Source organism: Dromiciops gliroides, chromosome 2 (assembly GCF_019393635.1).
Source record: "Dromiciops gliroides isolate mDroGli1 chromosome 2, mDroGli1.pri, whole genome shotgun sequence".
NCBI classification, from domain to species: Eukaryota; Metazoa; Chordata; class Mammalia; order Microbiotheria; family Microbiotheriidae; genus Dromiciops; species Dromiciops gliroides.
The window spans coordinates 520,247,555-520,263,181 of record NC_057862.1 but is presented as its reverse complement, the minus strand read 5'-3'; the positions used below and the strand labels follow the sequence as shown (position 1 = coordinate 520,263,181).

The 15,627-nt window shown below is 36.7% G+C and overlaps 1 protein-coding gene across 1 annotated transcript in view; it reads left to right on the top strand.

The window, feature by feature from the left end:
- The window catches only part of ANTXR1 (ANTXR cell adhesion molecule 1), a 309,785-nt gene that overhangs the window by 177,458 nt on the left and 116,700 nt on the right, over nt 1-15,627 (top strand). The window contains exon 13 of the mRNA XM_043987300.1: nt 3,948-4,043. Within this exon, the coding sequence (XP_043843235.1) occupies nt 3,948-4,043 (96 nt within the window). The remainder of the gene's footprint in view (nt 1-3,947; nt 4,044-15,627) is intronic.

Sequence of the window (15,627 nt, the reverse complement as noted above, 5' to 3'; positions counted from 1 at the left end):
TCTCCCTTTGTACTTCCCTTGTCTAGATTGGGATCTTTGGCCAGGACTCCTGCCAGAAATATGACCCTGGAGAAAACTACCCACCCACTGTGCTTGGTCTGCTCCTCCAGCCACCTGTACATCTGAGGCTTTTGCTCCTTCTGATATAACCTGACATTTTTGCAAACCTTGATGAGATGGCCCAATACTTAGTTTGGGTTTCCCTGGCTTTTGAGCAACAACGTCCCCCATTGGGTTGTAATAAGAAAAAGTTGTTTCTTGGCCAATTTTTAAAGTCCAGGGATAGGTCAAGAGAAGAATATATTGATGTCTTCTCTGGGTGAAGCTGGGAATCCATCTTGAAACTCAACAAATAAATAATAGTTGACATTACCCTTTACAAAGCTGTATTCCACAATAGTCTTGTGAAGCAGGTTATTTAACTATTATTATCCCCATTTGATAGATGAGTAAAGTGAGAATCGCAGAGGTGTGTAATTTGACCAAAGCTATATAGCTACAAAATCACATGATCCTCTAGGTGGACAGAACCTCAGAGGCCATGTGGTTCCACTATAACAAATGGTCATCCAGTCTTTACTTAAAAACTCTCAGTGAAGGGGAATACACTACCTCCCAAGGAAACACATTCCTTGTTTAAATATATTTATCAGTTAGGAGGTTATTCTTTCCATCAAGCCTAAATTTTCCTCTTAGGAATTTCCACCCTTTGTTCCTATATCCTGGAGCCATGCAGAACAGAAGTCATCTCTCTTCTGTTCCACAGCTCTTCCTAAGCTAGAGAACGACTCAAGGGAAGGAAGGCAGGATGGGAAGGGTCCATAAGGACTGGTTAAAGAAACTAGAAGAGTTTAACCAATAGAAAACATGACAGGTTTGAGGTGGGGAAGGGGAGAGAGAGGGGAAAAGAGAGAGCATGATAGCTATCTACCCTCAAGTATTTGAAGGGCAGTCACATGGAAGAAAAAAATGTCTTCTTCTGAGTCACCTCAGAAGATAAAACTCGGAGCAATGGGCAGAAGTCGAAAAGAGAGAAATTTGGCTTTGATATAAGGACAAATTATAAAAAATTAGAGCTATGCAAAAGTGAAATGGGTTACCTCGGGAGTTAGCTGGTTGTTCCTCTTTGGAGGTCTTCCAGCAATTTCTGGATGACCCATTATCAGCTGTGTTATAGGAGAGATTCCTTTTCTGATGTGGGTTGGGTTGGATGGCCAGGGAGGTGAACCAACTCTGAAATTTTGGTGAAATACTTGAAAACTGTTATAGTGACCCCCCACTTAACATCTTCATTTCTGGACAACAATGTAGTATGATGGGAAGGAAAGGCTTCAGACTGTGAGTTAGGAAACCAGAGTTTAAGCCCTGGATGGCTATATGAAATTCCTTGAAGAAGTCAGTTTTAAGCTTTAATACCTTTTAAATGCACTAAGACTTTTGGGATATACTATATCTCTATGTACATACATAAATACATCATACATACAATTACATCTGGGGAAAAAAAGATGGAATTGTCCATCAATACTTGTCCTAGGTCCAATGAGGTCTATCATGCATATGGATGTCTTAGGAGAAATAAGTGCTTCTTGACCTAGACAAAAAGGAGAGGTGGGACAGAAAAAGATAAGCTCCCTCAACCCTCTGGAAGGAGAAGAGTGAAAACAGAACCAAAAAACAACCAAACCCCCTCTTCTCCTGGTTACCAACATCCTGGACCAGATTATCATGAGTTTTCCTTAAAAGTCTAAGATTTGGTTACTGTGGTTCTATGATGATTATCTCTAATTGGCAGTGAAGCAGTCCAGGGGTATGATAGGGTTAGGAATTTGGGCTGTAGACTAAAGCTTTTATCTTCTAAGACAACTTCTACAGGCCTCCTGGGACAGAAAAGGGAGAGCACAAAGTCAGAACCAATCCCTTGCTCTTGTATTTAGATGGCAAGAACAAAGAAAATAAGATGAAAAGAAAGATCCCAGAAGCCCTACCTATTACTTCCACTCTACTCATATCACATGCTTGTAATTTTGTCCCCTCTTGCTAGGGTTCAGGGCCACTCAAGTTTTCCTTTTTTTTAAGACTGAGTCTCATCCCCAAAAAGAGAAAAAAAACCTATTTGTGCAAAATATTTCTAGCAGCTCTTTTTGGGGTGGCTAAGAATTTAGAAATTAAAGGAATGCCCATCCATTTTGGGAATGGCTAAACAAGTTATGGTATATGATGATGAGATAATATTACTGTGCTATGATAAATGATAAATAGGATGATTCCAGAAAGGCCTGGAAAGACTTGTATGAACTGGTATATAGCGAAGTGAGCAGAACCAAGAAAAGATTGTGCACAGAGATAGCAATATTGCTTGATGAAGAACTGTGAATGACTCAAGTATTTTCAACAATACAATGATCCAAGACAATCCCAAAGGATTATTGATGAAACATACTATCCACCTCCAAAGAAAGAACTGATATTGATGGAACACAGACTGAAACATACTATTGTTCACTTTCTTTCATTTTTTTCTTTTATTCAAGTTTTCTTATACAAAATTGCTAATATGGTAATGTTTTACATAATTGCACATGTATAATCCATATCTGATTGCTTACCACCTCAGGGAGGGAGGAGAGGAGGGAGGGAAGGAGGGATAAAGATTGGAACTCAAAAATATAAATAAAAATGTTTATTCTTTTTTAAAAAGACCAAGTCTCCCTAGCTCACCTGGATTGGAAGTACAGGCCCAACCCACTCTGATCAGTTTGGAAGGTTTAATATGCTCTGTTTTACAACCTGAGCCAGTCTTACCCCCTTCTTAGGCAACCTGGCATTTCCACGTCCCCAAGAATTTATCATTAATTCTGAACTTAGTGTGGATATCTGATAAGCTTAGCCCACTATATGTTAGAACTCCCAAGTCCAAGAGAGCTTCTGGTCTTGGCTTCCCATTTTCAGAAATTCACCAACCTCAGCAAATAGCTTTATCTTCTTGAAGACTGAGAAGCAACTACATACTTTCTACATTTTAAGCTTTTGGGGGGGGGCAATGAGGGTTAAGTGACTTGTCCAGGGTCACACAGCTAATAAGTGTCAAGTGTCTGAGGCCAGATTTGAACTCAGGTCCTCCTGAATGCAAGGCCAGTACTTTATCCACTGCAGAGGTGCTCCATATCTTTTCCAAGAAAGGAGCTAGTCTTGAATAAAGGGGTTTCTGACCTATTCATAATACAAAGTAACTTTCTCAGTCCATGGTCTACTGGGGACCACTCCTTCTATAAAATTGGTTTTATCCAAACAAGAGAAGGGTAAGATATTCTCCCACCCACCCCCCATCCCACCACCACCATTACCCATTCTAAACAGCTAAGATAAATTGAAGCAAGTCGTTAACTCAAGAGATGACCAAAAGTAATGCAACAGGTAGGTTCCTAACAGCTCACTAAGTGATATGGTAACCCATTTCCTTCCTGGACAATGAAATATTATGATGGGAAAGAAAAGCTCCAGACTGTGAGTTAAGAAACCAGAATTCAAGTCCTGGACAACCTTTCCTTGAACAAATCCGTTCCACCTGCTATAAAATAAGGGCCTTGTACTTAGTGATCTAAGACCCTGGAAGCTCTATATTCTGACTATGAGCAAGTACTAACAGTGATGATCAGACATGGTGATTATCAAAGCATGAGACCCAGACTGGAGAGTGGCTGGTGGCGATGGTGGTTTAGTCGATAAGTCACATCTGACCCTTCATGCATCCATTGGGGTTTTCTTGGTGAAGACTCTGGACTGGTTGACCATGTCCTTCTCCAGCTCATTTGATCCATGAGAACACTGCCAGAGGTCATTCAAACAGACCTTGAGGCTCTCTGCAAATGACAAGGGATTTACCCTTCCAGGGGTTTGTTTTCTCAGCCGGTTTTCCTAACAACTTGTCTTGCTTCCGTTTGCAGTCTGATGGTACCATCCTGGCAATCGCTCTGCTGATCCTCTTCCTGCTCTTGGCTCTGGTTCTTCTCTGGTGGTTTTGGCCCCTTTGCTGTACAGTGGTAAGTGTCCCCTGATCTTCTCCCATTACAATTGCTGCTACTGCAGGTATGACAGCTGACTAGCTATTAGGAGGGCAGTGCCAGGAGAGAAAAGTAGGATTCAGGACAAAGTTGGATTTTACAATTGAAATCTGATTAAAATGGACATTGAGGGCATCCTTGCTCAATAGGGCAGAGAAAAGTAAAGACTTAAAGCAAATGTGGTTATGTTTTCTATTCAATGTAACTTTTTGGGGGGGAGTTGGGGCAATGAGGGTTAAGTGACTTGCCCAAGGTCAACAGCTAGTAAGTGTCAAGTGTCTGAGGCCAGATTTGAACTCAGGTCCTCTTGAATCCAGGGCTGGTGCTTTATCCATTGCCACCTAGCTGCCCCAACAAATATTTGAAGTCTCTACTATGTTCACGGCACAGAGCTAGACAGTAGGAAGGCACACATCAATAGGATACAAACCCTGCTCTCCAGTACTTTACAAGCTAAAAAAGGGAAAGGCACAGATATAAGTAATGATAGGGGCATACAGTATGGTGGATGGAGCACTGGGCCTCTGGTTAGAAAGACTCAAGTTCAAATCTAGCTTCATACACTTACTAGCTGTGTGATTGTGGGCAGGGCACTTAACTACTGTTTGACACAGTTTTCTCATCTGTAAAATGAGAATGACAATAGTACCTACCTCAGAGGCTGTTGTGAGGATCAAATGAAATAATTGAAAAGCACTTAGCACAGTGCCTGGCACATACTAAACACTAATGAAATGTTAGCTATTATTATCTTTCATAATTAATGATAAAAAGAGAATGAAATAGATGGAAAGGAGGTTCTCAGAAAGATTCTAGGCAAGTCAGGACTTGAATACTATATTATTATTATTATATCTTTGAATGTAATAGAAACTAGAATAATATGAACTTCAAAGTGGCTTCTGAGGTCAGGCCTTAGAGTTAGAGAAGGACTTCAGCAGAAAGATATGGAAGGGAAGTCCAGTCCAGCATGGAGGGTGGTCCAAAGCTTAGAAATGGGAGAGGGCAGGATCACAACTTGTGGGGACAAGCCAAGTAATCCAGTTTGGAAGGAATGCATGAAGGGCAGTAGAGGAAGATGAGCCTGGCATAGTGGGATTGGAACCACATGGTGGGAAACCTTGAAAGCCAACAAAAGGCATTTATCCTATATTCAACAGGCAATGGGGAAGCACTGAAATCATTTTAAGGAGAGTAATAATGTGATAAATGGATTGGAGGGATGAAAGACTAGAGGCCTTTGTGTCTCCTGCATAAGTATAAATTACACTGGCAACTCTATGAAGCACAGGGAAATAATAAACAGGAGCAATTTGATCACAGAATCCTAAAATCCTAGCAGTAAAGAGATCCACATTTATTCATTTTCTATAGCACCTGTGGCCTAAGCTTTTTTTTTTTTTTTTTACAAAATTTAAGCAGGGTTAAGTAGAGATTTTTTAAAAAACAGGAAAAAACGATGCCTTCAAGTGAAATTTTAGAGATATGACAAATTAATGAAACATGAAGTTATGCTAGGGGGTTGAAGCGCCTGGCAAGAGTTACAATTGTTAAATCCAGGAGCTTGCTGGAGCTGGCTGATACTGGCTCAAGAAAGCCAATCTTAAATTTTCAGTGTGAATATGTCACACCTCCAAAATTGGCAAATGCTACAAATAAGGGCTTAATTTATCGTTTTGTTGATTGTCTAGAAAGTGATGAGGGAAATGGTAATAATGCATATTAAACTTAAAAGTGTGTCACGGCTACATTTTTCCTCCAAAGGACCAATCGTTAAACATTTATCAGCCTCCTGCCAATTAAAGCTCTCAGAACTGGGAAGCAGCAGGGTTCAATGGTGAGATCACTGGAAGTGGAGTTAGGAGAGACCTGGGTTTAAGTTGCTAGCCATGTGGCCTTGCACAAAACTTCTATTCTTTCAGCACCTTATTTTATTTATCTATCAATTAGTGGAAAAGATACTTATACTAGATGCCTCAGGGTTATATGGAGAGGAATTTTGTTGTTACTCAGTCATTCTTCAGTTGTATCTGATTCTTCATGACTCCATTTGGGGTTTTCTTGACAAAGATACTGGAGTGGTTTGCCATTTCCTTCTCTAGTTTGTTTTACAGATGAGGAAACTGAGGCAAACAGGGTTAAGTGACTTGCCCAGGGTCACACAGCTAGTAATTGTCTAAGGTCAAATTTGAACTCAGGTCTTCTGGATTCCAGACCAGGTGCTCTGTGCACTATGGCACCACCTAGTGGCTAAGTGTCAAACAGAGGAGGTTAGGGAGCCTCCAGAGATCCTTGTTCAGGTGAATGACATGGTCAGGCTTGGACTTCAGAAAAATCACATTGGCAACAGAGTGGAGGATGGATTGGAGTGGGGAGAGATGTGGCAAGTACAGTTAGAAAACTCTTACAGTTCTCTAGGAGAGAGGTGATGAGGCCTTGAACTGCTGTATGAATGGAGAAAAGGGATTACATGGAAAAAATGTTGCAAAGGTAGAAATGACAAGCTTTGACAATGGATATGTGACATGAGTGAGAACAAGGCATTATCCATTTCAATTCCTTTATTTTGTGGATAAGGAAACTCCCCACCATGAAGTTAAGGTACATTCATAGAATTGTTTTGCTGAGCCATTTCAGAGATTCTCAGTGAACCAGCTCTAGCTGTATCATTAAGAATGCATACAGATACTTTAAATAACTTGGCCATATGACTTTGAATTTCTTTAGTCATATGAAGCAATTAATTCTTCAATTATTTCATTGAACTGACTTTGCACAGAAATGAACTGGTCCTTTTAAATAATCTTCAGATTATTTATATTTATTTGGAAGCCAAAAGTTACTTGAAAGTTAAGCTCAAAAAAAAAAGAAAGAAAGAAAGAAAGAAAGAAAGAAAGAAAGAAAGAAAGAAAGAAAGAAAGAAAGAAAGAAAGAAAGAAAGAAAGAAAAAAGAAAGTTAAGCTCAATCTCTCAAGAATTTTCTTGTACCATAGCCTAGATCAACACTCTTGGCACTAGACTTTGAAAGACTTTTACAGTGTAAAATTCTTTGGATTTTAAGTACCTCTCTACTGAGTAACAGCTCAACTGTGTTAAAGATTATTAAGAATTATATTGTTTTTCATTGTTCAGGGGAAAGAACCTTATTTCATTTTTATCAGCTTGCATTTTACCCTTTCCTGGATATTTACCATATCAAAACTGTCTCATTGTCCTTTCATTTCTATACAAATCCTTAAACTTCCTTCCATTCAGTGAAATGTGCAGATCATATAATATTACCTTCACTTCCAGTTATTTGTGACTATATTCCATCCTGTATTCCAAACTGCAATATCACTGGATTCTGATAATGCCATGGTAATGTCCAGGTGTTAGATCCAGAAACACAGCTTTGAGCCCCAGCTCTGTGTGATCCTGGATACCCACTCTGAATCTTAGTGTCTCATTTATCAAAAGGACAAATAATACTTACAGGCAATAGAAGATTGTTGTTGGGTTTTTTTTAATACCTACTACAATACCAGGTATTTTACCAGGTTCTGGGAATACAAAGGTAAAAGTTAAACACATCCTGCCCTCCAGGAGCTTACATTCCATTAGGATACATAAATGGATAGATACAAAATAAACAAGGTTGGTTGCTTGGTTGTTGTCCTTTGTTCTATGTTGAAGGGGAATGAACTAGCAATGGGGGTGGGGAAAGGAATCAGGAAAGGTGTCATGTAGAAAGTAGAGTACCTGCTTCTCAGTAGTTTTATGACAATTTGTAAAATCCTTAAAACATTGTAGAGGGGCAGTTGGGTGGCACAGTGGATAGAGCACTGGCCCTGGATTCAGGAGGACCTGAGTTCAAATCCAGCCTCAGACACTTGACACTTACTAGCTGTGTGACCCTGGGCAAGTCACTTAACCCTCATTGCCCTGCAAAAACAAAAGCAAAAAAACAAAAAACACTGTAGAAAGAGGGTGGCTGTTATTGTTTTTCAGTATAGAAACAAAGACCCAAAATCCATCCAAATCTTTAGCCTGAGTTTCTTTTTTAGGGACAGAACTTGGGCCATAGGAAAAGTCAGCCAAGAAAGCTGTATTTGTTCTTCCTCTTTGGGTGGTCTATATATCAGTCATTGAGCCAAGAACCAGATGATTATTCTGGTTTGGGTAGAGTATAAATAATCCATCCATACTCTACAGTTTGTAATAATATAGCCAGGATTATTTGGGTGTTACATTGCACCTGACAAATCCAATTTGAAGTCTCCGGGAACCCCTTTGACAAAGCTCAGAGCTTCACCTTCATTCATGAACTGTTCAGGCAAAATTCTATTTGTCTGCTGTTGGCCCCACAATCCTCCCAGACACCTAGTTTCAAAACTTTGGAATCACCTTTGACTCTTCCTTCTGTCCCACTCCTCATATACTTTGAATAGCCAAGACAGGTCAGTTCTGCCTCTGCCTCTTGCATTAGCCCCCTCCTATCTAATCCCGCAATAACTATCCTAGTTCAGAAACAGGAAAGAAAAGATGAAAGACGCATGAACTAAATATATAATAAAATTAGAAAATGAACAAATAAAAAAAATCTAAAATAAATTCAAAAGAGGAAAATTCTAAATGAGACCACAAAGAAATAGAACTAATAAACAAAACTGAAATCTAATTCTTTGAAAAGACTAACAAAATTAAATTGGAGAGAAATCAAGCCACAAATAAAAATAACAAATCACAACTGAGAAGAAATAAAAATAATTATCAGAACCTATAATGCACAATTACATGTCATAAAAAATTTATAATTTAAAAGAAATAGAATGTCTATAAAACATAAAATACTCAAATTAACAAAACTCATATATCTTAATTGAATTTCAGGGGGGGGGGAAATTGACCTAGTTATAAAAGAATCATAATTTTTAAAAACTAATCTACATGTATTCATAGGTGAATTCCATTATACTCTTAAAGAACAATTAATACCTCTACTACATAAGCATTCTCAGAAATTAAAAGAGAAAATTTCTACCAAGCCCCTTTTATAAACAAATATAGTCCTGAACTAAAGGAAAATAAAGAAAGAGAATTTTGGAATGCTATTACTAATGAGTTTTGATTCAAACATTTTAAATAAAATTCTGGCAAAAGAGCTAAAGCAACATATCCATGAAAAAATCACTATAATCAAGTTGGATTCATATAAGGAATATGAGAATGGTTCAATATTAGGAGAACAATCACCATAATAAATCATATTTTAAACATTCAAAACCACATGATTATACTGATATTTTCAAAGTAAAGCAACTACTTATTAAAAATAACACCAGGGGCAGCTAGGTGGCACAGTGGATAGAGCACCGACCCTGGATTCAGGAGTACCTGAGTTCAAATCCAGCCCCAGACACTTGTCACTTACTAGGTGTGTGACCCTGGGCAAGTCACTTAACCCCCATTGCCCCGCAAAAAACAAACAAACAAACAAACAAAAAACCACAAAAATAACACCAAAAACTTACAAATCAGGAATGGAAGGACTTTTTTAATCTAATAAAAAGAACTAAAATATTTAGAACCAAATTATAGTTTTATATGCACTAAAAGTTTTCCTAGTAAATATAGGAGCAAAGCAAAGATGTCTCCCTTTCCCTTTCTTTATTTAACATAATTCCAGAAATGCTAGTGATAATAAAATAAGAAAAAGAAACTGAGGTTATAAACAGTGGGTAAAGAGAAAACAAAAGCATCTCTATTTGGAAACTACATAATGATTTACTTAGGAAACCCCAAGAGAGTCATGAAATAAATTCAGAAAATAAATAGCTACAATAAAGTGACAGGATATGAAATAAATCCAAAAATTTTGTGAGCATTTTTACCTAGCAATAAAAAATTAGGGAGGAAAAAATAGAGAAATCCCATTCAAGATAAATATAAAAATAGCAAAATTTTATGAAACTCAATCCAGCAAGAAATGTAGGGTTTATATAAATACAATTAGAAAACACCCTAGTGTTTAGGTCACTCTAGTAGCCTAAATAATTGGAAAGATATTTGGTGCTCATTCTTGGACCCTTACAGTATAGCAAAATTAAATGATGAGTTTTGCTAAGTTAATTTAACTATTTAGTTTTATACCAATCAAGGTACCCAATAGGTACTTTATTAGAGATGGACCAATAATAACAGATTTCAGTTGGAGGGGCAAAAGTTCTAAAAATCTCTTGTGAAATAATGAAAGAAAAAGTTGGAATGAAGAGAAATGACATTTCCAGACCTCAGATTATACTATACAGCAGTAATCACACAAAAATATCTGGTAATATTTTAAATTTTTTTTTAAAGTGGGACAAACTAGAAAAGATGCATCAGAAATAATTGAATACAGCAACCCAGTGTCTGAGGAACCTAAGAATATAAATTACTTGGGGATGACCTACCTATCTGACAACTGCTGGGAAAGCTGGAATGTAGTTTGACAAATCAAGCACAGTCAGTATTTGAAATAATAGTTATATCTAAAGGACTATGAATGAGAAGAAAGGTAAAATGTTCTATGTAGAACTATAACTGATGAGTAGAAATTATAGGAAAATTAATTTTAGCTAATGATAAACTTTCTAAAATATGTAGAAGTATCCAACAATACAATATTTTGTGTGGTCATATATTACCTATGCCTCAAAATGTTACATTATAAACTTTGCAGGGCAATGAGGGTTAAGTAACTTGCCCAGGGTCACACAGCTATTAAGTGTCAAGTGTCTGAGGCTGTATTTTAACTCAGGTTCTCCTGAATCCAGGGCTGGTGCTTTATCCACTGTGCCACCTAACTGCCCCCATTATACTCTTTCAGATAACTTACTCTTGTCAATTTTTTCTGGAATCATATTTTTAAAATTGTATTCCCTTTATTTTTTTAAAGTTTAATTTAATTTTTTAATGAACAAAAATCTATTTTCTCTCCCTACCCATTGGACATGAAAAAGAAAACCCTTGTAATGAACATACAATAGTAAAGCAAAACAAATGCCCAGATGGGTGCAAAAAAATGTGTCTCATTCTGTGCCCTGAGTCCATTGCCATTCTGTGAAGAGGTGGGCATCATTCTTCATTATCAGTTTTCTGGAACTTTCGGGGGCATAGTTCCAAATTGCTTTTCAGAATGATTAGACCACCTCAGAGAGCCAACAGTACATTCATGTGTCTGTTTTCTTGTAGCCTCTAAAATATTTGTCATTTTCATTTTCATTTTTTTTGCAATTTTTGCCAATATGATTGATGTGAGGCAGAACTTGAATTTGCATTTCTCAAATTACTAGTTATTTGGAGTGGTTTTTTCCATATGAAAATAAAAACAGACCCAAATATTTAGAGAAATATTAATGTATCATGGGTAGGTTCAGACAATATAATTAAAATGACAATATTACCTGTTAATTTAGTTATTCAGTGCTATGGTAATCAAGCTATGAAAGGATTATTTTATAGGGTTAGAAAAAATAATAAAATTCATCTGGAGACATAAAAGGGCAAGGATCTCAAGAAAAATAATGAAAAAAATGAGAAAGAAAGAGGACTAATAGTACCAAATACCAAATTACACTAGACAATAGTCATTATCACAACAATTTAGTATTGGTTAAGAAATAGAGGCCAGTGCCAGATTTGGGCTCCGGTCCTCCTGGGTCCAGGGCAGGTGCTTTGTCTACTCTGTCACCTAGCTGCCCCATGATGACATCTTTAGGGTAAAATTGAGGGGGGAGAGGAATGCACTGGGGGAGGGGAAAGGAGAGAGGTAAAATGGGGTGAAATCTCACATGAAAGAAGCAGGAAAGGGCCTATGGAGAGGGAGAAGAGATGGGGGAGGAGTGGGGAAGTGAATGAGCCTTACTTACACTCATCAGAATTAGCTCAAAGACCTTAATCTCATCAGAGTTGGTTCAAGGAAGGAATAACAGACACACTCAATTGGGTGGAGTAATCTATCTAACCCTGCAGGAAAGTAGGAGGGGAAGGGGATTATGAGAGAGAGGTGAAAGAAGGGAGGGCAGAGTGGGGGAGGGAGAAGTAAAAAACAATACACTTTTGAGGAGGGATAGGGTAAAAAAAGATAGAAAATAGAGTAAATATCATGGGAAGGGAATAGGATGGAGGGAAACAGTTAACAATAGTAATTGTGAAAGATTCAAAAGTAGCATGGAGTAATGGATAGTGAGCCAGTCAGAGTCTTGCTTCTGACATTATTTGGCTCTGTGACCCTGGACAAATCAGTTAACCTCTTAGTGTCTTAGGCAACTCTCTAAGGCAAGTTATATAGCAGTTGTCAATATACATTGGTAGATGGAATTTCCTTGTCAGAAATTTCCTATAGCAGAGGTGTCAAAATTGTGGCCTGAGTGGCCTACAAAATTCCACACAGATATGAGAACCAGATTAAAATGTAATTGGGAAATGTTTAACAAGTTAAATAAAAATACAATACATTATTAAAAAAAGAAAGAGAAATAGAGGCCAGTGGAACAGAATAGGACACATGCAATAGCAGTGATGTTCAATAAACCCCAAACTCCAAGCTTTGGGGGCAAGAATTTGACAAAAACTGCTAGGAAAACTTAAAAGTAGCCTCTCAGAAATTAAACTACTATCTCACACCATACACCACAAAAAACTCTAGTGAAAATATGACTTAGACATAAAAGGTGATATTATACACCAATTAAACAAGCAAAGAATAAATTAATAGGGAACAGTTAATGACCAAGCAATGGCTAGAGAAAATCATATAAGATAAATAAACAATTTTGTTTACATGAAATTTAAAAGTTTTTACAGAAACATATACACACACACTCAAAAAAAGAAAAACCCAAAAGACAAAACAAATGCAGCCAACATTAGAGGTAAAGCAGGTAATTGGGAAAAATCATTGCAATACTTTTCTCTGATAAAGGTCTCATTTTTAAGATATTTAAGCAAATGATTCAAATTTTCAAATTTATAAGAATAACGACCATTCTCTAATTGATAAATGGTCAAAGGATATGAACTGGAAGTGTTCTAAGATCATATTTCTTCAACAGCATAAAATATGCATTAGGTATATGATATAACTTTATTTTCAAGTAAATAAAAGGATGGAAAACAATGTCATCAATTTTTATTCAAAATCAGTCTTCTTATGCTACAAATGGGTTTGGACAACATGATAATATAGTCAAAAGCAAAAGTATTCCCCCAAAAGGTGAAATTATGTTTGCAAAAACAAGGTTAATCACTAGTGACCCCACTATCCACATTTAAATTCCTACACAATAAGAGGAGACAAAAATACAGCATAACAGCATTCATGGGATCCAGATGTCTTTGAACATATGGTGAATTCATGCTCAAATATATGATTTTTACATTTCACATAAATATGCTCAATCAAAAAAAGCCTATAATGTTTAATTTTAATTGCCTGAAACACCCTACAGGATTTTTATATCTAGTTTTTCCACTTGAAAAGTTTCACTATATTTTCTCATTGGCTTGAAAATGCTTTTTATTGCATTTGCTTAAGCCAATTTAATCAGTAGTTTACAAAGTAAATTCTTCACTTCAGGAGTAGTCTATACTGAAAAAAAAAGGTGCCTTGGAATTAAATAAATGAAATGTTCAGCTTTACTCCAAGGACATAAATAATAGACTATACTGTTCTCTTTCAAGAAGTGTATTAACTAGTTAAGGCCACCAAGGGGTCATTAAAGTACAGATAATTTACGAACCAAAATAGTAGTATACAGAAAACAATGGATGATATACTATCTAATCATTTGAGGAGGTAGTAGTGAGAGGAAGAAATAATAGTATATGTAACTGAACTTCCCAAGGAGATTTCCAGGTCCCTAAATAAAAGGAAAAGCATTAATTTTCAGAGATAGTATATACTAAATTTCATAATCCCTCTCTCAGACTTTAACTTCCTACAAAATTTTCCTTTGTACTGATCACATACTATTTTACATCATTTATGTACACAGTTTTGCTCCCTTTTAAATTATAAATTCTTGAGAATGCTATAATGCCTATAATAATGTATTTTATAGTGTTTTATGGTTCAAAACATCTACCTGAGTTCAGATCTGGCCTCAGACACTTGACACTAGCTGTGTGACCCTGGACAAGTCACTTAACCAAAATTGCCTCTCACACACACACACACACACACACACACACACATACACACACACACACACATACACACACACACAAAAGATGATAAAACATCTCCGTGAAGTAGGTATCAAAATCATTACTTGCATTTTATAGCTATAGGAAGTGAGATTCAGAGGAATTAAGGGACTTGCCTAGGGCCACAGAGCTATCAATTATGACCCCAAATATCATCTTATCTTATATACATAACCCTGTATAGCCATATGTGTGTGTGTGTACACACAAACATATAAATATATTTTATACGTAGTGATAACTAGTGTCTTAGACTAAAGTTAGCTATTATTTGACTGCTTCTGGCAGATGTATGGTGTGTCCTGCAAAGATAGGGTTTTTTAAAACAATATCCAGAACCAAGCCATTAATAGTAGAATTGATTAAGATTCAGGAAATACACTCCATATGCTACTTGCGATTTCAAGTCTAACACAGAAAGATGGTAATTCATTGGTAAAGTTACATATAGTCTCAAAAACAAGGTTACTAGCTTGAGACTCTAGTAATTACACACACACACACAAATTAATTTTAGATATACTGAAGAAAATCAGTTTGATCAAAAAACTATTACATATATTAGTTTCCATTCTCTGAGCTTTTTCTATTTCTCCTTCATGGTCTTTGTATCCAGTAAGAATTATTTATTAGACATTCATTAAAGCCCAGATTTCTATTGCTAAAAATGTCTCTTATTTTATCTTGGCAAACCTAATAGCTAACACAGGCCTTTACATATAGTAGGTACTTAATAAATGCTCAGTGAAAAAAGAAATTAGTATAGTATCATTCTCTTTTTTCCAAAGAAAAGTCATTTGGTTAATGTAAATAGAGACATTTCCTTCAGCCCACCCCATATCTATTAGAAAGACTTTTTAACCAGAGGAGGTATAAAAGAAAGAGTGAGAAAACAGAGGAGGAGGAAGGAAAGGATATAACAGGTGTCAGACTTGAACACAGCCTGCAAAACTCTCATGTTCAGCTTGAACCAGATTAAAGTGTAATTGGGAAATGTTTAACAAAATAAATAAAAATATAACACAACATAGATAGTCTTAATTTGTGGTTTTCTAAGTCACTATGTTGCTGCAGAGATCCATTTCTATTTGAGTTTGATGTCATTAATGTCTTCTTTGTGAAGTTCAAAGACAGTGAGAGGTTGCTCAGGAACACTGGCTTTGAGTTAAGGAACCTTAGAGATCATCTAATCCAACCCCTTCATTTTACAAAGAGGGAAACTGAGGTCCAGTAAGAAATCTTCTTTCCCAAGGTCACACTGGTAGTAAATAGCAGAGCCTAAGTTTGAAACTAGGTCCTCTGAGTCCCAAGAGATTACTCCAAAGACAATGCT